This window comes from Nerophis ophidion, linkage group LG17, assembly GCF_033978795.1.
Source record: "Nerophis ophidion isolate RoL-2023_Sa linkage group LG17, RoL_Noph_v1.0, whole genome shotgun sequence".
Taxonomy (NCBI): domain Eukaryota; kingdom Metazoa; phylum Chordata; class Actinopteri; order Syngnathiformes; family Syngnathidae; genus Nerophis; species Nerophis ophidion.
The window spans coordinates 49,372,986-49,397,987 of NC_084627.1; the positions used below are offsets into that span (position 1 = coordinate 49,372,986).

A 25,002-nucleotide genomic window follows, 5' to 3' on the forward strand; every position below is an offset into this window, starting at 1 on the left:
CAACATATTCCTGCTTGAAGCCAAACCACCGCCAGACGATGGATCCCATGCTGTTTTTCTTGGGAATTAATTCTTCCTCAATTTTTTACCAGATGTGGACCTTCTCTGTCTCGTATTACCACTCGCAAAGCACCGTTAGCATCACAGCTAATGTCAGCCATGTCGCTACCTGTCTGTTCTGCGGAAGCGTGTGATGTTGCACATGTGACATATGTAAGAAGGTGCGCTTGTTTTACGTCTGTGAGAAGGAGAGACAGGAAAGAGTGAGAAGAACCTGCAACTAAAAGCAACTGCGTGGGAACGTATACTCCAATATCCCCATATAGTCATTTTCTATGTTGCACAGAGACAAACCCGCGATATATCGAGTATATCGTCGAGCCTTAGTACTACCACTATGCAGAGAAAGCTCAAAAATGTTAAGTTTTAGAAATTGTACATTCAATCAATCAATGTTTACTTATATAGCCCTAAATCACAAGTGTCTCAAAGGGCTGCACAAGCCACAACGACATCCTCGGCTCAGATCCCACATTAGGGCAAGAACAATTGCAAACTCCTCCCCTAAAGCAGCTTGGAAAGAAGAATGATCAAATCACATTTTTCAATCCTTCTAAGTTAACTTCAATTATGCCAAAGGCTAGAATTAATTATCACACTGGATGCAGGCAACGAATAGGAAAGGATTACAAAACATGGTTCCATAATGGCTCCGGTGCCGACGTAAACGGTACTAATCAGACTGCAAAAAGTTGTTTTAGTGCCTCATTTCAGTGCTAATTAATTGCAGATTCATCCACCTGCGACAAGTGCTAGAAGGTTCTATTGTGCAATACATTCTAGCAAGTCATGTATCATCCCATTCAACTTTATTGCCGGTCTTAACAAAAGCTGTCCTCAGTTCCACCAACAAGCACACTGCAAAAACTGGAATTAAGTAAGATGAAATGATTCAAATAAGGGTGATATTTGCTTATTTTCTTCTAATAAGATCATTCTTCTCACTAAGCAGTTTTTATGTTAGAGTGTTTTACTTGTTTTAAGTGTTTTGGTCCTAAATTATGTCAGTAAGATATTACAGCTTGTTGCTGAGATGTCATGAGTAAAACATGCTTGAAACTAGAATATAAAGTGTAGTAAAGCTGTGTCATCAACACTCACAAGTATAAAACTACTTTTTAAATTACAATTTTTTTATTTCAAGCATGAAAAAAAAGAAGATTTTGACACAATTGGGTCTCATAATTAAAACAGATAACAGCCAAATTGACTTTGCTGTTTTATTTGCAATGAAAGAAGAGAAAATACGTACTCATATAGTAGTACAGTTGGCACAGTACAGCAAATTGTACTTTTTATATATTTTTTTAAATTCTAATTCATCCCACAGGTGAACAGGCTAATTGGGAACAGGTGGGTGCCATGATTGTGTATAAAAGCAGCTTCCATGAAATGCTCAGTCATTCACAAACAAGGATGGGGCGAGAGTCACCATTTAGTGAACAAATGCGTGAGCAAATTGTCGAACAGTTTAAGAACAACATTTCTCAACGAGCTATAGCAAGGAATTTAGGGATTTTACCATCTACAGTCTGTAAAATCATCAAAAGGTTCAGAGAATCTGGAGAAATCACTGCACGTAAGCGATGATATTACGGACCTTCGATCACTCAGGCGGTACTGCATCAAAAACTGACATCAGTGTGTAAAGGATGTCACCACATGGGTTCAGGAACACTTAAAAAAACAGTCAGTAACTACAGTTTGTCACTTCATCTGTAAGTGCAAGGTAAAACTCTACCATGCAAAGAGAAAGCCATTGATCAACAACACCCAGAAACACTGCTAAGTGTTCGCTGGGCCCGGGCTCATCTAAGATGGACTGATGCAAAGTGAAAAAGCATTCTGTGGTCTGACGAGTCCGCATTTGAAATTGTTTTGGGAAACTGTGGCCATCGTGTTCTCCGGAACAAAGAGGAAACGAACCATTCGGACTGTTCTAGGCGCAAAGTTCAAAAGCCAGTATCTGTGATGGTATGGGGGTGTATTAGTGCCCAAGGCATGGGTAACTTACACATCTGTGAAGGCACCATTAATGCTGAAAGGTGCTTTTGAAGCATCCATGCTACGTTATCATGGACGCCCCTGCTTACTTCAGCAAGACAAGACACCGTATCTTCATAGTAAAAAAGTGCGGGTACTAGACTGGCCTGACCTGTCTCCCATTAAAAATGTGTGGCGCATTATGAAGCCTAAAATACCACAACGGAGACCCCGGACTGTTGAACAACTTAAACTGTACATCAAGCAAGGATGGGAAATAATTCCACCTGAAAAGCTTAAAAAATGTATCTCCTCAGTTCCCAAATGTTAACTGAGTGTTGTAAGGAAAGGCCATGTGACACAGTGGTAAAAATGCCCCGGTGACAACTTTTTTGCAATGTCTTGCTTCTAAGTTAATATTTTGAAAAAGAACATTTTGTTTCTCAGTTGGAACAATAAATATCTTGTCTTTGCAGGATATTCAATTGAATGAAGTTGAAAAGGATTTGCGAATCATTGTATTCTGTTTTTATTGACCATTTCCACAACATGCCAACTTCACCGGTTTAGGATTGTGTAATTTCATTAAGATTTCATCTTGCTTAAAGCTACAGACAGACATGAGTAGTTTCAAACAAATTTTTTGCAGCAGAACTGATACTTCGCTAATTTTTATAAGAGCGAGAGTGTAATGGGAATTATAAATGTGGAAATCCCCTGTGAATAATGAATGAAGCACATTGACTGATGGACTGCAAAACCCCCATCTCCTCTGATCGATAAATATCATGTATTTTTAAAGCACTTTCAATATAAATTAAGTCTAATTTAAATACACAGAACACCAAAAACTCCTTCAACTACTTTAATTATTTATTTGTGTATAAAAAAATCATTTTAGTTCTTTATATATATTAGGCATCATTTCCCCCCCCCCACAAACGTTAACAAAAGAGTAAACACACAGCAAAATTAGTTGAATCATAAATTGGGCTGAAACGGAAAAATCAAAGTCTCGTATATGGAATGCAGGTACGATTGCAGTATAGTTTCAACCTGAGCTCGACAGCCCATTACTATTATTATGCATTAGCTTTAGTAGCACGCCAACACTTTCTAACCCGGACACCGACTTACATCCAGTAGAAAATACATCAAGTCCGTTTCTGAAAGATGTGAACATTCACTGACATCATTACAAAAAAAATACCTTCATTAACACACTGCAACTTTTCTTAAGAAAGGTGGAGTAATAATTAAGACATAATTGGAAACTACAATAGGGAGGAGATTCATGAGGCCAAATTCGCATGAAGCGTGACGAATCCACTTGGCCACCAGATGGCAGTGGTGTTTTAAAAATCTTAAAATGTGTTTTGCGGCAATTCCAAATTTGCTATATAGAATGGCACTTTCCTTCATTTTCAGCAGACTGCATTGCATATGATTGACCCACCCTCTTTCTCTCACACGAGATCCACCCAAGAAGGCCAAATGAATTCCTGATTCCCTACTGTAGGAAACAAATCTTACTCATGTTTAAATAAATATTAAATTATGAGTCAAAACTAGATACCGTGATTAAAAACATGGCAGGTTAATTATGGAAAAACACCCAAAAAAACAATTAAAAACACTTAAATATCAGTTGGCAGTGACTTGACACTGGTTATCTTCATCATCTTGTAAATAGAAAAAATACAAAAATCTGAGCTTAGACTTCTTCTGAAGCTCAAAACACATTAGTAGTCATGGCTCAATGACCGCAAATCACATAGAAAGGAAAGCTTTAAGTTTATATGTACGTTAACGACATTTCTGTTGTCATGTTTAAAATGGGCAGCTCGGACAAGTTGAATTCTACAAACCAGGGATAACCAACTAATTTGAACTTCTCCCTTCATTATTATTTTGACAAGCAGCTATCTGCCAATATCTTTACACTGGCCAAAGTTCCTCTGAAGAACTGGAACACTCATGTTTTTAGGAATTTTGCTGCAGAAAAAATGAATCTACCAAGTTGAAACTGACATTGAGGGCCGGTCTGGGGGTCCGGTGTGCCAGTTGAATAGCTGTGGTGTAAACAGATGTGCTGCATCCTCAACAATCTTGCTTGGAAAAAAACAAAAATATATGAAGGGGCAACCTCCGAACGGAGAAATGATCCAAAACCAGAAGCCTATAAACACCATAAAACACATGCAATGGAAAAAATGTCTTATACCTAAACATTTTATGACTGAAAACCTTTACAGACACTTTGGATTTAATGTGAACTATTGCATCTTAATAATATTTATCCTCTAAAAGCTTAGTGGCCACATGTGTGGACAGCACATTTTAGCTCTTATTTCCAAAATTGTGTACACTACTGAATTGGGGTCTTATGGCCACTTATGTGGACACTTATACTGCCATCTGGTGGTGTCAGAAGATTATAACATACAATGTAATTTGGAAAAATAAGTGCAAAAATAAGAATTAGCATGTCACTAAACATGAAGTACACGTTTGTGTACTTATGGACTAAGCACATTATATAAAAAGATGATTCTTGCTTTTTATTCTAATTAGGGTCCAATAAGCCCAAATAGCAAAGAGAAATAAAAAAAGCATGTAAACAAACAGCTTGGGCCTTAAATATAAATAGAGTACAGGCCAAAGGTTTGGACATTCAATGTGTTTTCTTTACTTTCATGACTAGTTACATTACCCCTCTTTGCACACTCTTGGTATTCTCTCGATGAGCTTCAAGAGGTAGTCACCTGAAATAGTTTTCACTTAACAGGTGTGCTTGAAGCTCATCGAGAGAATGCCAAGAGTGTGCAAAGCAGTAATCAGAGGAAAGGGTGGCTATTTTGAAGAAACTAGAATATAAGATATGTTTTCAGTTTTTTCACCTTTTTTTGTTAAGTACATGACCCCACATGTGTTCATTCATAGTTTTGATGCCTTCAGTGACAATGTAAACAATCATGAAAATAAAGAAAACGCATTGAATGAGAAGATGTGTCCAAATGAACCGCTACAGTACCGATTCCAGGTACTTTGGAATCGACACTGGTACTCAATTTTCGGTACCTAAAAGGTTTATTAATAAATGTTAACTATTTGATAATTAAATTGTATACTTTAATGTTACATTCAAAAATGAGCTGATTATGATAACTGTGCTGTCCAGTTGTTATATCTTGTTTTCTTATACCATTTGAATCTCATTAGCAATGCAGTTGCACTTCCAAGATCTTAGATGGCAGTACAGTATAGGCTACCTATTGTATGTTGTCTAACTGGGAAGTAGCAAGCTGAACTTGGTATGCTGTGCCCTACAAAGTGTTTGTACTGTAGATGTTGTGCTTATTGCACGCCAGCTGTTTTGATTGTAACATTATAACATGAATTGATTTACATGGACCCCGACTTAAACAAGTTGAAAAACTTATTGGGGTGTTACCATTTAGTGACCAATTGTACGGAATATGTACTGTACTGTGCAATCTAGTAATACAAGTTTCAATCAATCAATCATTCAATTCATCTTAGCTGTAGTTTTCATTACCAAATTTGGAGGTGTTGAGCTTGACATGTAAAATCACTAATGCTAATAGTATCCTGTCTCTGGCAAATCCAATGTAACTTGGCATCAAATGGGACATATTACCTCCCTGCTTGGCACTCAGCATCAAGGGTTGGAATTGGGGGTTAAATCACCAAAAATTATTTCCGGGCGCATCCACCGCTGTTGCCCACTGCTCCCCTCACCTCCCAGGGGGTGATCAAGGGTGACGAGTCAAATGCAGAGAAAAATTTCGCCACACCGAGTGTGTGTGTGACAATCATTGCTACTTTAACTTTAACTTAATGAAGTTAGCGCATTTTAAAAGAGTGGCGCCTCACTTTCAATTTGAGCGTTCTATACAAAGAATGGTTGCTTTGTTGGTGCAGGAAATTGCAACATTACTAAGAGAGAGTTTGGCTAAGTCCGCCCTGAGTGCTGCTTGAGTGATTGTTTACGTTAGCCGGTGTTTAACCTGCAACTAGATGTCTTGAGTTTGCAGCCGGATGTGACGGCACGTGCAACATAGGGATCAAAATATGGCATTGTTTGATTTTGCATGATTCTATAGACAGAATTCGGTCAAAGAGTTGCAGATAAGTATCAGCTTATAGACCAGAAACTAACTGTTTGCTTTGTCACCTATAAAACACAAGGTTTAGATAAAAAAAAACATTTACAAATAGCTTAGCAAATAGTGATTGAAATGGTTTAAAAACATTATATAGTATTTTGTGCGTTTTTGGTTTGGGATCATTTCTGTGTTTGGAGCGTTTGTCGCCGTCGACCACCCCACCGTAACGAAACATTCAGAGTGTGACGACTATTGAGAAAGTATAAAAGCTCGTCGTCCAATCGTATCAAAAAGTTGAAGTTGTCTGCTTGAAAACAAGGCAGGCTCAGACCACTTTTGAGGCTTCAGTGTCAATGCTCCATATGAAAAAGAGTGTCTGGCATCCTTGAAAGAAGCTAACCACCGTGTCCATTCCCCCTGCGGAACAGTGTTGGAGCAGCAGTGTGCCTGTGCTACCTGGATGTATCAGTGATGAGTCTTTTGAACCAACGTCCGACAGCCACATCCACTCTCAGCACTAACAAGACTCCAAGTAGCAAAAACACGCAGCTCATCAGGAACCCTGAGGCCTCAAACATCAACCTGGAAGAAGAGATAGCAATACAAGAGCACATTTGTAATGTCACTCAAGGGAACCCGTATTTACAAGTAATTTTCTCATTTCAAATACATGTAAGTACCGGCATATCTATTGCAGTTGGCCATTAGTGCAAGGCCGAGATCTGTGCACTAATGTGTGCGCAGTGGAAACCTGGTTAAGTGCCAGGCATTTCCACTGAGTCCATATCCTGAAAAGCCTTTACAACCAGTGAGCGGGAAATTGTAGTCGGGCACTTACTTGGGTGCAAAAACCTTCCACACCATTAGGTGTCTCCTGAGGATAGCAGCTCCGCATGCTGAAGCAAAGACCTGGCAGAGAAAACACACTTACTGACAGTGATACAGAAACTGACAGACTCAAATTACCCCAAACAATCACATCACTCCTCCACAGGTACTGACATCTTTTATGAGAGATGAGTACTAATGCGTACATCGCTGATGCAAACAGTAGTTAGCAGACCAACCAACATGGCTTTTGGTGATCGTAATGGACAAACCCAAAACCAGTGAAGTTGGCACCTTGTGTAAATCCTAAATAAAACAGAATACAATGATTTGCAAATCCTTTTCAACTTATATTCAATCAAATAGACTGCAAAGACAATATATTGAAATTTTCCTAACAGGTAAACTGTGTTATTTTTAGCAGATATTAGTTAATTTGGAATTTGATACCTGAAAAATGTTTCAAAAAAGCTGGCACAAGTGGCAAAAAAGACTGAGAAAGTTGAGGAATGCTCATCAAACACTTAGTTGGAACATCCCACAGGTGAACAGGCTAATTGGGAACAGATGGGTGCCATGATTGGATGTAAAAGCAGTTTCCATGAAACAAGGATGGGGGGAGGGTCTTTGTTTTTTTGCAAATAATCATTAACTTTGAATTTAATGACAGCAACACATTGCAAAAAAGTTGGCACAGGGGCGTTTTTACCACTGGGTTACATGGCCTTTCCTTTTAACAACACTCAGTAACCTGAGAAAATGTTTTGAAATGGAATTATTTTCCCATTTTTGCTTGATGTACAGCTTAAGTTGTTCAACAGTCCGGAGTCTCCGTTGTAGTATTTTAGGCTTCATAATGTGCACACATTTTCAATGGGAGACAGGTCTGGACTACAGGCAGGCCAGTCTAGTACCCACAAACTCAAGACGGTTTTTCCGACGCAGGTTACATGATGCGAGAGTATACCTCAGGGTGAGGGCTCCAATTTTCAGAATGCGCTAACTCTGCTAATTTTCATTAGCCTTACCACATACATGCTAAGGCTGTAACGATAAACAGTAATTATGATAACCGTGGTAAAACCCTAGCGCCAGCTCGCTAGCTTAAATGCTAACATGAAAACAAGAAAAATGAACGACATACCCAATCTAAACTTACATTAACACATTGCTGTCTGAGCAACTAAGCTATTTAATCGCGCACAATGAACCTTCCAAGCTGTGCTCCCTTAAGGCGAGTGATCGAGGATTAGAAGACGGAGGTCTTTTTACAGAGTAGGATGACAACAGCCGCCAGAGGTAATAAATAATATTGACAGATTTTATTTATTACGCACTTCATCTTCATCTTAAAGTGCTACAGTACAAACCAATCTTAAAACAATAAACCTTGGCTATCAAAACATATGAAATACTAAGACTATCAGGAAAGCACAAAAAATACAAAATAGTGGCATTTTCCAATTTGTCAAGACTTGGACTATGGTGTGGTTTGTTTTCAAATCGACGGGACCGGACATGGCGTGAAGGAAATGACATCTTTTAATTAATCACTCAAAAAGTACCAAACAAAAGGGCGCGCACAAGGCGGGGAATAAACTTAACACAGGAACAAACGAAAGGCACTCTCAGCAGAGGTACAAAACTTGGCTATGAAAACAAAAACTATTAATATAACGTAAACTAGGGACATAAAACAAAACTTGCGAACTATGGCATGGATAATGAAAACTTACGTGGAACGAGAAAAGAGCATGGATCATCAGCATGGGTAACAAGGGTGGGTAGAGGGTGATGTCGCCAGAATGACTGCCTGGCAACTACAGGCTTAAATAGTGGTGCAGTGATTGACAGGTGCGTGTGTCCAAACAAATCAGGTGCGTGAATCGTGAACACATAACAGGTGAAACTAATGAGTTGTCATGGTGACAAAACAAACAAGAGGGCGCAATGATTTCAAAACCCAACAGAACGTGACCACAAAACATGACACAATTTTAAAGGCCTACTGAAAGCCACTACTAGCGACCACGCAGTCTGATAGTTTATATATCAATGATGAAGTCTTAACATTGCAACACATGCCAATGCGGCCGGTTTAGTTTACTAAATTGCAATTTTAAATTTCGCGCGGAAGTTTCATGCGAAAACGTGGCGGTATGATGACGCGTGCGTGTGACGTCACGTATAGTAGAGGACATTTTGTTCCAGCATCGTTCCCAGCTATAAATCGTCTCTTTTCTTCGCATAATTCCACAGTATTCTGGACATCTGTGTTGCTGAATCTTTTGCAATTTGTTCAATGAAAAATTGAGACGTCAAAGAAGAAAGCTGTAGGTGGGAAGCGGTGTATTGCAGCCGCCTTTAGCAACACAAACACAGCCGGTGTTTCATTGTTTACATTCCCGAAAGATGACAATGAAGCTTTACTATGGAACAGAGCGCTCAGGCGAACACGGTTGGATTGGACCACACACACAAAGTACAGTGTATTATGCAGCGATCATTTCGAAAGATAGTGTTTCGAAGAAGGTCCCTTGTGAAGGGCAGAGATGGGCATCGCCACTACCCGTCGACTGGTGCTGAAGAAAGGTGCGGGGCCGACAGGTACGACCATATAATCTCACTAAAACACTAGTAACACAATAAGCAGATAAGGGATTTTCCAGAATTATCCTAGTAACATTTTCTAATAACATCTGAATCGCTCTCACTGTATAGTCTTTTTTTTTCTTCGTTTTTTTTCTAGTCCTTCACTCTCACTTTCCTCATCCACAAATCTTTCATCCTCGCTCAAATTAATGAGGAAATAGTCGCTTTCTCAGTTTGAATCGCTGTCGCTGCTGCTGACCATGATTGTAAACAATGTTCAGATGTGAGGAGCTCCACAACCCGTGACGTCACGCCCACATCGTCTGCTACTTCCGGTACAGGCAAGGCTTTTTTATTAGCGACCAAAAGTTGCGAACTTTATCGTGGATGTTCTCTACTAAATCATTTCAGCAAAAATATGGCGATATCGCGAAATGATCAAGTATGACACATAGAATGGATTTGCTATCCCCGTTTAAATAAGAAAATCTCATTTCAGTAGGCCTTTTTAGTGTGTCTATACAGTAAGTACTTTTTGAGCACATTTAACAATTCCGCGATAATTATGATAACCGTGATATGAAACAAAAGCCTAGAGTGGCGCATTCAGAAAAGACTACTTCCTGACTACGCAACCCATCATAGTCCATACACTACAGTTTTGACTTCTTGGAATTGAAACTGCATCCAAAATCTACTCAGATACTTAAAATGAAACCTTGAAGTGTAAGAAATCAATATATTACAAATAAGTGTTTATTAACACATGAACAGACACAAAAATATTTAAAATTGGTATCATATTGGTTCAAATGTGAAAGGTACCCATCCCCACCAAAAACACTACCTCATTATCTACTCATCATATGTTGGTACCTGTGTTCCTTGAATAAAGAGGTAGCGCGCAGAGAGTTGCAGAAGAGCTGAGGTAAAAAGCTGAGGTCTCTCCCTCAGCCTCATCTCCATCACTGCATCCTCCTTTTGATCCCCGTTGGCCTTTCCTCCCCTACTTCCACGGACTTCGCACACCAAGGGCCAGAAAAGCAGCAACGGACAACCCGCTGAGGAACAAAGTCGCATGTCAACAACCTGCACAATTTTTACATGCATGTTCACGGGAGATGGTTTGTTTTCCCATTTTGTTGGGTATACCGCCAAGACCTGTGCAAAGTTAGGATTGTAATTGAGGAGGACTCCCAAAGTCCAAATACAGGCCATGGATTTGAATTGAATTACGTTTGTAAACAGGTAGCATAATTGAAACTCAATTAAATTCCAGTTAATCAATTTGGTTCATTCCAGAATCATCAATTCCCACATTTCTCGACCAATTCCAACAGTTCCATATTCAAAATGCTTAAGTCATTCAGGACATGTAGCCCCCTCTGTACTTAACATGCATGCTATGTTAGCATATCTTTGCTAATTTTGTGGGTGTAAACTAAAAGTCAAGGATATTGTTACTTGGCACTATCTTCTTAGCAATCCTTTCCGTCAGGTAAGGTTCCCCTTGTTAGAATGCCAAGTCGTGACATTTTAGCCATCCATCCATCCATTTCTACCGCTTGTCCCTTTTGGCGTGGCGGGGGGCGCTGGAGCCTATCTCAGCTGCATTCAGGCAGAAGGCGGAGTACACCCTGGATAAGTCGCCACCTCATCACAGGGCCAATACAGATAGACAGACAACATTCACACTCACATTCAAATACTATGACCAATTTAGTGTTGCCAATCAACCTATCCCCAGGTGCATGTCTTTGGAGGTGGGAGGAAGCCGGAGTACCCGGAGGGAACCCACGCATTCACGGGGAGAACATGCAAACTCCACACAGAAAGATCCCGAGCCTGGATTTGAACCCAGGACTACTCAGGACCTTCGTATTGCGAGGCACATGCACAAACCCCTGTTCCACCGTGCTACCACATTTTAGCCAAATTTGTAAATATATACATTTTTAGCATGCCAACTGCTCACAATTAACAGTTTTTACATTAAATCTAATTTAGACAGCTGTACTTAAAAAGTTTAAAGCCGAGTAAATACGATTCCGACCATTTTTCAATGTATTCACTGCACTATGAATCTAAAATCCTCTGCAATATCAAGCAAGTGAATGTACCTGCAAACAAGGCGTGAGAGGCAAATGTGTTGAGTGTCACCAGCGAGGCCGGCAAGATGGTGCCGGTGTGCCCATCAGGGAATCCCACAAAGGCTGCCCCCCACTGGATGGAAGGGAAGGTGGGCAGGTGACCTGTTGCATGGAAGAACTGTGTGGCTGCTAGGGACCACAACACAATTGGAGTCCAGGGCACATTAAAGCCACCTGAAGGAAACATTGAAAAGAAGGATCAGATTTTTTTTACCACCACCAGCCCTAGGATTTACGTGGCCTGAAACATTTTGTTTGTGACCGCAATTTGGTCTGTAATATGACGTAAGGGCCACCTTAAATCAAACCATTTACCATGAATTGATTAACATGGAGCCAGACTTAAACAAGTTGAAAAACTTATTGGGGTGTTACCATTTTGTGCTCAATTGTACGAAATATGTACTGTATTGTGCAATCTACTAAAAAAATTTTCAAATAAAAAAAACACTCTAAACCTAACGTCACCACCCCACCTATACACACTTGTATTATTATTAATATTATAAGCACATCTACTGGGACTTAAGCCTACAAAAACTAGTGGCCTCTGTTTCTAACATTAATCATGGTTCCTTGAATGCACCACAATTAAATGCTACGAGATGCAAAATGGAAACGTTAACATATCTCATGAACCATTTAGCAAAGGAGTAGGGGTAGTGTTACACATTCATAATGTGTTTCATACAACCCTATTATTGAACTTTGACAGCAAAATAGAGTTTAACTTAATGTTGTATTTTAAGACTGATGAAAAAATAAATCTAAGTGTTTACTCAAACCCAGACCATGACCACGTGGCCCCCTAGTGGTAGTCCCTAAACAACCACATGGAGTGTTTGTGCAACGGGCCGACCTAACTGATATTGACAGAAGTAGCTGGCTGAATATTTAGGCTCTCACCAGAATAGGCTCCCTGCAGGCCAGAGAGGGCTGTGGAGGAGGCGTGGATGTGCAGCAGAGCCCCCATTTCAAACAACAGCAGGAGGAAAGACAGAGCCATGCCCTCCGGGTGCAGCTGCAGCAGGCCCAGTCCCAGCAGCCCACAGAACAGAAGCAGTGGGGCAGAGTAGACGGTTCCTAGGCCGTAGGCCTCCACGGCGGGTCTGTTGTCAGCCTCACCGCCCGTGCTGGCCTCTCCGTCGTCGAGCGAGCGCCGCATGCGCTGGTATATTTGTGGGATGAGGTGGTGCAGCTCCGCTTGGGGGCTGATACCGGTGCTGGCCCGGTACCGTGGAGGTGGCAGGGACAAACCTTTATCCAAACTTGCAGCCCGGGTTTTCACAAACACAGTGAGCGGATCCAGCCAAATTAGGGCCAGTCCCAGTCCCAGGAGACAAAAGGCCGCTCTGGGAAGGGCGAGCTGAGCCAGTCGGATTAGTTCAGCCAGGTTCCTGAAGCTCTCTCCTGAGGAGGCGCTGACCGCCCAATGGAGCCCCAAACAAACAGACAGCAAGGGTAGAATCCAGCAAGCCGTGAATACCGTTCCACCTGACGAGTTTAGGTTCCCGTAGTGGCGGAGGCACCGTCTCAGTAGATGCATCCACACCACCAGGGAGAGGACTGAGAGGATGTAGTAAATGTTCTTCAGTTGGTTGTCCTGCACCCGGGAGAGGGAAGAGAGGAAGGGCGACGGCTGACAAGCTCCCTGCTCCTCCCGACAGCCATGGAAGAAGAGGGAGAGGTAGAGGCTGCCGACAAGGAGACCTAAGGATGCTAGGAATGTGCTGCATTCTTTCCTCACAGCGGACGGGGAGGATGCAGTTGAGAGCTGCAGCCCTGCAGGCTTCAGAAGGTCGTGGTTGGGGGGCAGAAGGAGGCCATCCCAGTTGAGACGCAGGGGAACATAAAGAGCCAAAGAGAAGACCAGGAAGGTGACAACCCGGCCCTCAGCGATGACATAGCTGTCGGAAAGCAGGGAGGCACAACGAAGGAATGTGACCAAGAGAGCAGGGGCTAGGGGGTAAGGTGGGGTACTCCAGCTAGCACTCTTTGCGCTCTTAGCGCCGTTCTTAACAACAACAGCAGCAGTCTTGGATTGATAGGTCCTCCACAGGAAGAGGAGCTCAGAGGTGAAAGCCGTAGCGGCCAGGCACCACGCTAACTCCATGTAGCCCCGTAAGAACTGCTGACCAGCAGCCACGCAAACCCCGACACCCAGCGCCGCTACAACCACAGTCTGGAGTCGAAAATGATTTTCTCTGATGAGCACGAGCGACTGCTCAGACACCGTGAAGCACATTAGGCAGGCAAGTGCCAGGACTATTAAACCAGCTGCCATTTTAAGCGGATTGAATCGAGCCCAGGTGGCTTGGCATGTGTCCCGGACAGAGGTGAGGTAGGCCTGAATGGTGACTGCCAGCTCAGGGGAAGATGTGTGACTCTCTCTGATTAATGTCAGGAATTCAGAAGAGAGGCTCGCAAACTGATCCTTCAGGCTGGCCAGGCTCTCTGGTGGGATGTCTTTGGCCATAGCAGAGTAGACCTCTAAGAAGCGGTTCACCTTTAGGAGGAAATCGAGTGATATTAGAAATGAAATGAAAACATTGACATTTTTGAAATCATGCTGAGCAACAAACCTGTTTTGCATTAATCCACAGCGCCTCCAGCTGACTGAGGCCTCCAACTGCACCACGGCCATGCATGGGAAACAAAGGTAGGAGAACCTGGCCCACACTGCTGTAAGGAATAGGCACTCCCAGCAACAAGGCCAGGGTAGGAACCAAGTCCGTCTGGGGCACTACGTCTGGTTCTCTCTACAGGTAATAAAATAACGCGGGTGAAACTTTGTAGGCAAATGTGACATTTTTTGTAATGATGCTGTTGACCCACTCACTGGAATGTAAATAATCCTGACATCAATACAGTGACACCTCGGTTTTTGTTAGTAATCCGTCCCCAAAGGTCTGCTTGTATAGAATTTTAAGCAATTTTTTTCATAAGAAATGCTGTAAACCAAATCTAACAAATACTAACCAGTCCGTCCAGGATTTTTCAGGCCTTTTTTGTGAATGTTGCAGCCTAAAATGTCAGAATTTGCACAAGCTTTTTCAAAATAATTCTACAAAGAGGACACTTTTGAGTTTGTCTTTGTATCTTATACAGCAGATGTCTGCTTATTTCCCCCGTGCTTGTCTGGAGGGCATGTTCTGTCAACTAATAAAGCAAGCAGCTTTGCACAGTGTATCATGTGATGCTTCATTTAAAAGGCAATTAATTATGGAAATCAATGCTGGATTCAATCCAAGACTTTGGTGGAAGGCACTTTTTTTCTTAACTGCTGGACCACCTACCAGCATCCTTGTATAGAGCATAAACAGAAATGTGTGTTCACACTGTTTTGTTAATGTAGAATAGGGAAAACAAAACATAGCTTCACAGAAGCACTTTCTGTTTATAATTATAGATTATTTTAGAACACTTCTTGTGTTTTGAATTTCCGAAATACAATATTCTGATCCTTTGTCAAAATCCTGTACACCTAAAAAAGTATAGACTAAATATAATGTTTAAATGCAACACAATACAAGTGTTCAGAGTTTTACACTTTTAGTCTCAAGAAGGATTTACGAAACAATATGTTCATTCATGTGGATGTAGTTTGCAGCAATGTACAAATGCAACCTCTGTGCCCCACCTCTCTGTATTTTATTCAAATGTTGCATCGCTTTACAGTATTTTTGAGTGGGAGACATCCTATATGAGAACCAACGCTTCCCATTCAACCTGATGAATCTTGAGAGGTACTGCAAAGAGGAATGGCTGAAGCTGCCCAAAATAGGTGTGCCAATCTTGTGGCATCGTATCCAAAAAAGACCTGAGGCTGTAATTTCTTCCAAAGATGCATCAACAAAGTATTGAGCAAAGGGTCTAAACTCTTATTTAGTTTTTTAATTTTAATAAATTAGCTAAAATTTCTACATTTCTGTCTTTTTTTATGTCAAGATCGGGTGTCGAGTGCAGATTAATAAGAAAAATGATCTTTTTTGATTTTTGCAGATGGCTGCTATGAAACAAAGAGTACCCACTGTATATTTATTTACTGTTACAAGTGGCCCTCTGAGGGCAGCCATAACTGCGATGTGGCCCTCAATGAAAATGAGTTTGACACTCTTGCTGTATTAGATACCTAATCTTGTGGCCATTGAGTTTATAGACAAATAGCATGACGTAATTTTTTTACAGACCTGTGACGGGGGTCCTGGAAAGAGAGGGGAAGGACTATACAGGAAGATGGCGGCGTCAGTCTCCTTCTGACTTTCTCCTCCGTGATCCCCGGTGTCTGTCATCCCATGATCTCCCATCACCACCAACAGCGTGTCATTCTGTAGACGCTCCATCACAGACCTGGAGGACAAAGTAATAGGCTGAGTTTTATTGTGTGTATGCTAAAAATTTAAAAAAAAAAGTGTATATGCAGCATTTTTTTTTTCAAATGCGTCTTTGTAGATAATCCCGAAAAAGGAAAAGAGCATACTAGGGGTGTAACAGGTTTTTTTTTTGTTTTTTTTAACTTAATCAATCCAACAAAACAATCACAAAAATACCATAATAATGCAATCCAATTTCAAAACCAAACCCGACCTAACAACATTCAGAATAGCAATCAACAGAGCGATTGAGAGGACACACAAACGTGACACAGAACAATCTAAAAGTAGTGAAACTAAAATGAATATTATCAACAACAGTATCAATATTAGTAAGACTTTAAACATAGCAGTGATTAAAAATCCCTCATTGACATTATCATTACAGACATTTATAAAAAAAAGAAGACAAAAAAGAACAATAGTGTCACAGTAGCTTACACTTGCATCGCATCTCATAAGCTGGACAACACACTGTGTCCAATGTTTTCACAAAGATAAAATAAGTCATATTTTTGGTTCATTTAATATTTAAAACTAATTTAAATAATGGTTCCCATATTCCGATATATGACTCATTATTATCTAAACTAAATGCAGTTTTTTTCTCCTGATATCTCCATAGCTTGTGTATACTAGTCAGCATGTGTTGGACTATCAACATCTATACATTTTTTTTAATATTACCCTTTTTGTTATTATGCATATTGAAATAAATGCATTTTTACTCTTTGATGACACATATGTATCGGTTTTGTAGATACCGCGGTATTGTGGTTTCAAAGTCTTCACGATATTGTCGCGACATGTGACAGTATCACACAGAAAACTTGGCGAATGTACCGTATTTTTCGGACAATAAGTCGCAGTTTTTTTCATAGTTTGGCAGGAGGTGTGACATATCCTCCGGAGAAGTACATTATTGTAAAATATCAAATAATATTATTTATCTCATTCGCAGAAGAGACCAAGAAAATGTCAACAATCATCACACACACGTCAACCAATAGGAATTCGGCGGGGGAGGGTCATGGGACGCTAACTGCTATATGCTATATGCTCCTGCCGTAGCTATTAAAATGTATCATTTCAACGTTGGCGGTAACTTATAAAAACTGAGAAGGGATGAACAAAAATGGCACCGAAAAGGAAATTATGTACTGCAGATCACAAGATGGACGTAGTGAAATATGCAGCAGAAAAGGACAAGAGGAAGTGGCGCATACCTTTGGAGTTGGCAGAGTTGTTTAGAAGCGACATCGAGGAAGAAGATTTCATGGGATTTATGGATTAGGAGTGAGAGATAGTTTGGTAAAGGTATAGCATGTTCTATATGTTATAATTATTTGAATGACTCTTACCATAATATGTTAGGTTAACATAGCAGTTGGTTATTTATGCCTCATATAACCTACACTTATTCAGCCTGTTGTTCACTATTCTTTATTTATTTTAAATTGCTTTTCAAATGTCTATTCTTGATGTTGGATTTTATCAAATACATTTCCCTCAAAAATTCGACTTATTTTCCAGTGCGACGTATATATGTTTTTTTCCTTCTTTATTATGCATTTTCAGCCGGTGCGATGTATTCTCCGGAGTGACTTAAACTCCGGAGCGACTTATACTCCGAAAAATACAGTACATGTAGATGGGAATGAGTCGATGACGGCTAAATTATTACGTTCATTTTTAATTATTGTTCGGTTAATTGATTTGAATGTGAATTCTCCCTGCCCACTGGGTGTGAGTTTTCCTTGCCCTTTTGTGGGTTCTTCCGAGGATGTTGTAGTCGTAATGATTTATGCAGTCCTTTGAGACATTTGTGATTTGGGGCTATATAAATAAACATTGATTGATTGATTGATTGATTTATTGAGGCCTACTTGTGGAGATTCGCTTTGTCGGATATAAAATAAAATCTTGTGACGTTGATTTTCTGACAGAACACAACAGGTACAAAAGCATTAGCCGCCTAAGGCAGTGGTTCTCAACCTTTTTTCAGTGATGTACCCCCGTGAACATTTTTTTAATTCATGTACCCCCTAATCAGAGGAAAGCATTTTTGGTTGAAAAAAAGAGATAAAGAAGTAAAATACAGCACTATGTCATTAGTTTCTGATTTATTAAATTGTATAACAGTGCTAAATATTGCTCATTTGTAGTGGTCTTTCTTGAACTATTTGGAAAAAAAGATATACAAATAACTAAACATTTGTTGAAAAATAAACAAGTGATTTAATTATAAATAAAGATTTCTCCACATAGAAGTAATCATCAACTTAAAGTGCCCTCTTTGGGGATTGTAATAGAGATCCTTCTGGATTCATCAACTTAATGCTAAACATTTCTTCACAAAAAAAGAAATCTTTAACATCAATATTTATAGAACATGTCCACAAAAAATCTAGCTGTCAACACTGAATATTTATTGCATTGTTGCATTTCTTTTCACACTTTATGAACTTACATTCATATTTTGTTGAAGTAGTATTCAATAAATATATTTATAAAGGATTTTTAAATTGTTGCTGTTTTTAGAATATTTTTGAAAAATCTCTAGTACCCCTTGGCACACCTTCAAGTACCCCCAGGGGTCCGCGTACCCCCATTTGAGAACCACTGGCCTAAGGCATCAAAACAAAGCAGCTACAATAGCACTGCCCTAGACTGGCTATAATGAGTGCATACCTGATGACACCGTCCATTTGGGTGAGTTTGTCAGCCATGGCCGGGTGGTCGGGGCCAAACCTGTGACCACAGTGGTCCACCCCAAGAAAATGAGCAATGAGGACATCCCAGTCGTCACCAACCACTGTTTAAAGCCCACACATTGACAAATGGAAGCGACACATAAACACACAAATGTGGAATTACCATCTAACTCTTGGAATCTCTTACAGATGGCCGGTTTAAAAATATACATACTGGTTGTGTAGAAATGCTGGAGGATTCCGTTGTCAACAGTGTGTAGGTCTTTGACGTTAAAAGAGGGAAAGGGCAGAGAACGGTGGAACTTCTTTGGGAATAGACTCTCCCAAGTGTCGTCGCCCATGAACACCACTCGTTTGCCTGTAGAAGAACATGCACAATTTTAGAACATCTTGAAGTATGCTTGTTAGACGGTTTACTTTGTATATTTACCGTATTTTCTGGATCATAGGGCACACCGGATTATAAGGCGCACTGCCGATGAATCGTCTATTTTCAATCTTTTTTCATATATAAGGCACACTAGATTATAGGGCACATTAAAAGGGGTCATTTTTTATTTAATTTTTTCTTGATTGAAAACGCTTCCTTTGGGTCTACATAACATGTAATGGTGGTTCTTTGGTCAAAATGTTGCATGGGTTATCTTTACAGATCATCTTTAAGGCGCTTTCTGACATTCACTTCAGGACGTGCCGTTTTGTGGGCGGTCTTATTTACGTGGCTCACCTTCGACAGCGTCTTTTCCCTGTCATCTTTGTTGTAGCGGTGTAGCGTGCAAGGATGGGAGTGGAAGAAGTGTCAAAAGATGGAGCTAACTGTTTTAATGACATTCAGACTTTACTTCAATCAATGACGGAGAGGCATCTTCTCATCCGTGGATCACTAGAGCAACAGCAACGCCAGAAAAGAGTCCTGTGAAAAACCGTCCGACCGGAACTCTGTAATAACTAAAGTTCCTTGGGTGCATAATGTCAAATCACTACACCGGTATGTTTTAGTGCTTTCATGGCGAGTTTACTGAGAGATTTAAGTAAGAACTTTACCCTACTTAACATTAGAAGTGGCAACAGCGGAGGATGAATGTTCCATAACAAGAAGATGGAGAAAAAGAAGAAGCTTATAAGGGCGGACACGCGCAAATTTTCAGGACTTACTCAGATCCCAAATACTGATCAGCAGGTACCAGAAGGTAAGAAAAGTTGCGTTTGCATAATATTGCGAGAAAAAATGCCAGATAATATGTCTTAACATTTACACACATCATAATATTCCTCGTATGTTGAAGCACAGTACAATCTATCAAGCGGTTCGGCTTAATAGCTTAGCAAAGTTGTACCAAAACATTTGATTGATTTTTGAGCGCCGTGTGTAATCTTCTCTATTTTCAATGGAACATATTAAATGTTGGTGTTTACTTGAGTCACATTGCAGTCTACACTTACGGCTGAGTCATACCAAAGACTATAAAAATGGGACCCATTACCTCCCTGCTTGGCACTCAGCATCAAGGGTTGGAATTGGGGGTTAAATCACCAAAAATGTTTCCCGGGGGTGCGGCCACCGCTGCTGCTCACTGCTCCCCTCACCTCCCAGGGGGTGATCAAGGGTGATGGGTCAAATGCAGAGGACACATTTCACCACACCTAGTGTGTGTGTGTGACAATCATTGCTACTTTAACTTTTTCATATCTCTTGTGTGTGACTGCCATTATATTGCAGTCTACACGTATCTCTTATGTGTGACCAGCATCTTCTGGTCACACTTATCATTACACCATGTACCAAATAAAATTGCTTCGAGGTCGGTAAGCACAACCAGAATTATTCCGTACATTAGGCGCACCGGGTTTTAAGGGGCATTGTCGATTTTTGAGAAAATGAAAAGGATTTTAAGTGCGCCTTATAGTCCAAAAAATACGGTACATTGTGTGACACCATCAGCACTTAATGACGGCATTGTTTAATTTGCATGTTTGTGTGTTGACGGGTAAAATGGAGCTATTTGGTGCGACATCATCTCATGCTTTCAAACCTTATTTAACAGCAGAACATTAGAAAGCTCTTGACTTTTGGGTGTTAGTTTCATTTCGTGCAGGGAAGCATCAAGGCATTATGAAACACACACACACACGTAATTGATGAACATGCCAAATCTTTCTGTGGCGGTCAAAATGTATTTGCGGCGGGCCATGTGAGCACTCACCTACTTGACCCAGCTGGTGAATGAGGTTGTCCTCCAATATGGCACTGGAAGCAAAGTTGTTACCAATGTCCACAAAGGTGGGTAACGAGCCGGTGGTAAAGCCCTTGATCCTCTGCATAGTGGTGGTGGGCGGGTCAGCACGGAAGGGGTACAGGCGGCACTGGGACGGCCTGGACGAGGCCGTCTCCTCAAAAACGGGCAGCTTGTTCTCAAAGGGCCGGGGCCGAGTGTTGTTGCGGTCAAACCGGGCGAAGTCTATCTTCAGGGCGTCCACGATGAGGAGGACGACCCTGCGGAAGCGCGGTTGCGTCCCGCAAAAGTCTCTCGACTCTCCCCGGGGCTCCAGTACGTCGCCGCAGGTGCTGGTCCGGTTCACCTCCAGCCGGACCAGCAGGAAGCCGCCCACGAATAGGTAAAGCCCCACAAAATAGACTGAACACACCCAGAGGAGCAGGGACAGTAGTGGGAGCCCTTTCATCCTTAAAAAGGACAAGAGTGAAATATAGAATTAAGTAGAGTACTTATTTAAAACTAAACAATACTGGGTCCCCTTTTACTATTTGTAATTCTAGTCATATATACACACATATACAATAAATACAGTTGCCATCAAAAATGTACATACACTTGTAAAGAACATAATGTCATGGCTGTCTTGAGTTTCCAATCATTTCTACAACTCTTATTTTTTTGTGATAGAGTCATTGGAGCACATACTTGTTGGTCACAAAAAAAACATTCATGAAGTTTGATTCTTTTATGAATTTATTAAGGCTCTACTGAAAATGTGAGCAAATGTGCCAGGTCAAAAGTATACATACAGCAATGTTAATATTTGCTTACATGTCCCTTGGCAAGTTTCACTGCAATAAGGCGCTTTTGGTAGCCATCCACAAGTTTATGGTGAGGCCTTTAATAAGTATGTGCTCCAATCTCCAATCACTCTATCACAAAAAATAAGAGTTGTAGAAAATATTGGAAACTCAAAACATGATGTTCTTTACAAGTGTATGTCAACTTTTGACCAGGACTGTATATAGATAGATAGATAGATAGATAGATAGATAGATAGATAGATAGATAGATAGATAGATAGATAGATAGATAGATAGATAGATAGATAGATAGATAGATAGATAGATAGTACTTTATTGATTCCTTCAGGAAAATTAAAATTCCAGCAGCAGTGTACAGAGTTGCGATCAATTTATAAAAAAAAAAAATAAAGAAATAAAATGTGACGAGAAAAGCTTGTTTATAGACGAGGAAAACACAAAGCATATATTTATATATAAAATATATATATATATATATATATATATATATATATATATATATATATATATATATATTGTGACGAGAAAAGCTTGTTTATAGACGAGGAAAACACAAAGCATATATTTATATATACTGTATAATATATATATATATTATACAGTATATATAAATATATGCTTTATATTATGCTTTATAACCTTCCCTTAGGAGTCTAAATACTACTCTTAACTCCACACTTCAGCTTCCATTTAAGATAAACTGGCCTTAAAAGCATGTTTGATGTTAGTCTGGGCTAGTTAGTCTGGGCTAGTTAGTCTGGGCTAGTTAGACTGGGCTAGTTAGTCTGGGCTAGTTTGTCTGGGCTACTTAGTCTGGGCTAGTTAGCCTGGGCTAGTTTGTCTGGGCTAGTTAGCCTGGGCTAGTTTGTCTGGGCTAGTTTGTCTGGGCTAGTTTGTCTGGGCTAGTTTGTCTGGGCTAGTTTTTCCGGGCTAGTTAGTCTGGGCTAGTTAGTCTGGGCTAGTTTGTCTGGGCTAGTTTGTATGGGCTAGTTTGTATGGGCTAATTAGTCTGAGCTAGTTTGTCTAGGCTAGTTAGTCTGGGCTAATTTGTGTGGGCTAGTTTGTCTGAGCTAGTTTGTCTGGGCTAGTTAGTCTGAGCTAGTTTGTCTAGGCTAGTTAGTCTGGGCTAGTTAGTCTGGGCTAGTTTGTCTGGGCTAGTTTGTCTGAGCTAGTTTGTCTAGGCTAGTTAGTCTGGGCCAGTTAGTCTGAGCTAGTTTGTCTAGGCTAGTTAGTCTGGGCTAGTTTGTCTGGGCTAGTTTGTCTGAGCTAGTTTGTCTAGGCTAGTTAGTCTGGGCTAGTTTGTCTGAGCTAGTTAGTCCGAGCTAGTTTGTCTAGGCTAGTTAGTCTGGGCTAGTTAGTCTGGGCTAGTTTGTCTGGGCTAGTTTGTCTGAGCTAGTTTGTCTAGGCTAGTTAGTCTGGGCTAGTTTGTCTGGGCTACTTTGTCTGAGCTAGTTAGTCTGGGCTAGTTAGTCTGGGCTAGTTTGTCTGGGCTAGTTAGTCTGGGCTAGTTTGTCTAGGCTAGTTAGTCTGGGCTAGTTTGTCTGGGCTAGTTTGTCTGGGCTAGTTTGTCTGAGCTAGTTTGTCTGGGCTAGTTAGTCTGGGCTAGTTAGTCTGGGCTAGTTAGTCTGGGCTAGTTTGCCTGGGCTAGTTAGTCTGGGCTAGTTAGACTGGGCTAGTTAGTCTGGGCTAGTTTGTCTAGGCTAGTTTGTCTAGGCTAGTTAGTCTGGGCTAGTTTGTCTGGGCTAGTTAGTCTGGGCTAGTTTGTCTGAGCTAGTTTGTCTGGGCTAGTTAGTCTGGGCTAGTTAGTCTGGGCTAGTTAGACTGGGCTAGTTAGTCTGGGCTAGTTTGTCTGGGCTACTTAGTCTGGGCTAGTTAGTCTGGGCTAGTTTGTCTGGGCTAGTTAGCCTGGGCTAGTTTGTCTGGGCTAGTTTGTCTGGGCTAGTTTGTCTGGGCTAGTTTGTCCGGGCTAGTTTTTCTGGGCTAGTTAGTCTGGGCTAGTTTGTCTGGGCTAGTTTGTATGGGCTAGTTTGTATGGGCTAATTAGTCTGAGCTAGTTTGTCTAGGCTAGTTAGTCTGGGCTAATTTGTGTGGGCTAGTTTGTCTGAGCTAGTTTGTCTGGGCTAGTTAGTCTAAGCTAGTTTGTCTAGGCTAGTTAGTCTGGGCTAGTTAGTCTGGGCTAGTTTGTCTGGGCTAGTTTGTCTGAGCTAGTTTGTCTAGGCTAGTTAGTCTGGGCTAGTTAGTCTGAGCTAGTTTGTCTAGGCTAGTTAGTCTGGGCTAGTTTGTCTGGGCTAGTTTGTCTGAGCTAGTTTGTCTAGGCTAGTTAGTCTGGGCTAGTTTGTCTGAGCTAGTTAGTCTGAGCTAGTTTGTCTAGGCTAGTTAGTCTGGGCTAGTTAGTCTGGGCTAGTTTGTCTGGGCTAGTTTGTCTGAGCTAGTTTGTCTAGGCTAGTTAGTCTGGGCTAGTTTGTCTGGGCTACTTTGTCTGAGCTAGTTTGTCTGGGCTAGTTAGTCTGGGCTAGTTTGTCTGGGCTAGTTAGTCTGGGCTAGTTTGTCTAGACTAGTTAGTCTGGGCTAGTTTGTCTGGGCTAGTTTGTCTGGGCTAGTTTGTCTGGGCTAGTTTGTCTGAGCTAGTTTGTCTGGGCTAGTTAGTCTGGGCTAGTTTGTCTAGGCTAGTTAGTCTGGGCTAGTTTGTCTGGGCTAGTTAGTCTGGGCTAGTTAGACTGGGCTAGTTAGTCTGGGCTAGTTTGTCTAGGCTAGTTTGTCTGGGCTAGTTAGTCTGGGCTAGTTAGTCTGGGCTAGTTTACCACACTGACCTTGCAGGAGTCCTTGTGCCCTCCTCGCTGGCCGGGGGCGGACTTAGTGGAGGTTGTGTTCCCGCGGTGTGGTCCAAGTGTCTCAGGTGAAAACACGACGACGCACCCACGCCCTCCTCTTCATTGGAGCCGCGGTCAGGGCAGGCGGGACTACAGCTGACAGTGGGTCGGAACTGTAGTGCGCCTGGAAGCAACGGAGGAAGTTCTTTTCGGACATTTTTACATGTGACACGTTCGCGGTACAATTTTGCCCTTTCCTTTTATCTTGCAGGTATCTGTATTTTCAGTAATGCGTATTTAATTGTAAAAATATGGACATAAA

General features: G+C 41.1%; 1 protein-coding gene across 1 annotated transcript; it reads right to left on the reverse strand.

Moving 5' to 3' along the window:
* Positions 1 to 2,903: 2,903 nt before the first annotated feature.
* pigo (phosphatidylinositol glycan anchor biosynthesis, class O) lies at positions 2,904 to 24,878 on the reverse strand. The gene is made up of 11 exons (XM_061877094.1): positions 24,681 to 24,878; positions 21,035 to 21,513; positions 19,045 to 19,188; positions 18,808 to 18,931; positions 15,934 to 16,093; positions 14,326 to 14,502; positions 12,650 to 14,249; positions 11,714 to 11,917; positions 10,470 to 10,654; positions 7,012 to 7,082; positions 2,904 to 6,755 (listed from the first exon to the last, which is right to left on the reverse strand). Exons 2-11 carry the CDS (start codon positions 21,510 to 21,512, stop codon positions 6,626 to 6,628), a joined length of 3,273 nt encoding a protein of 1,090 aa, XP_061733078.1. The 5' UTR covers position 21,513; positions 24,681 to 24,878; the 3' UTR covers positions 2,904 to 6,625.
* Positions 24,879 to 25,002: the final 124 nt, after the last annotated feature.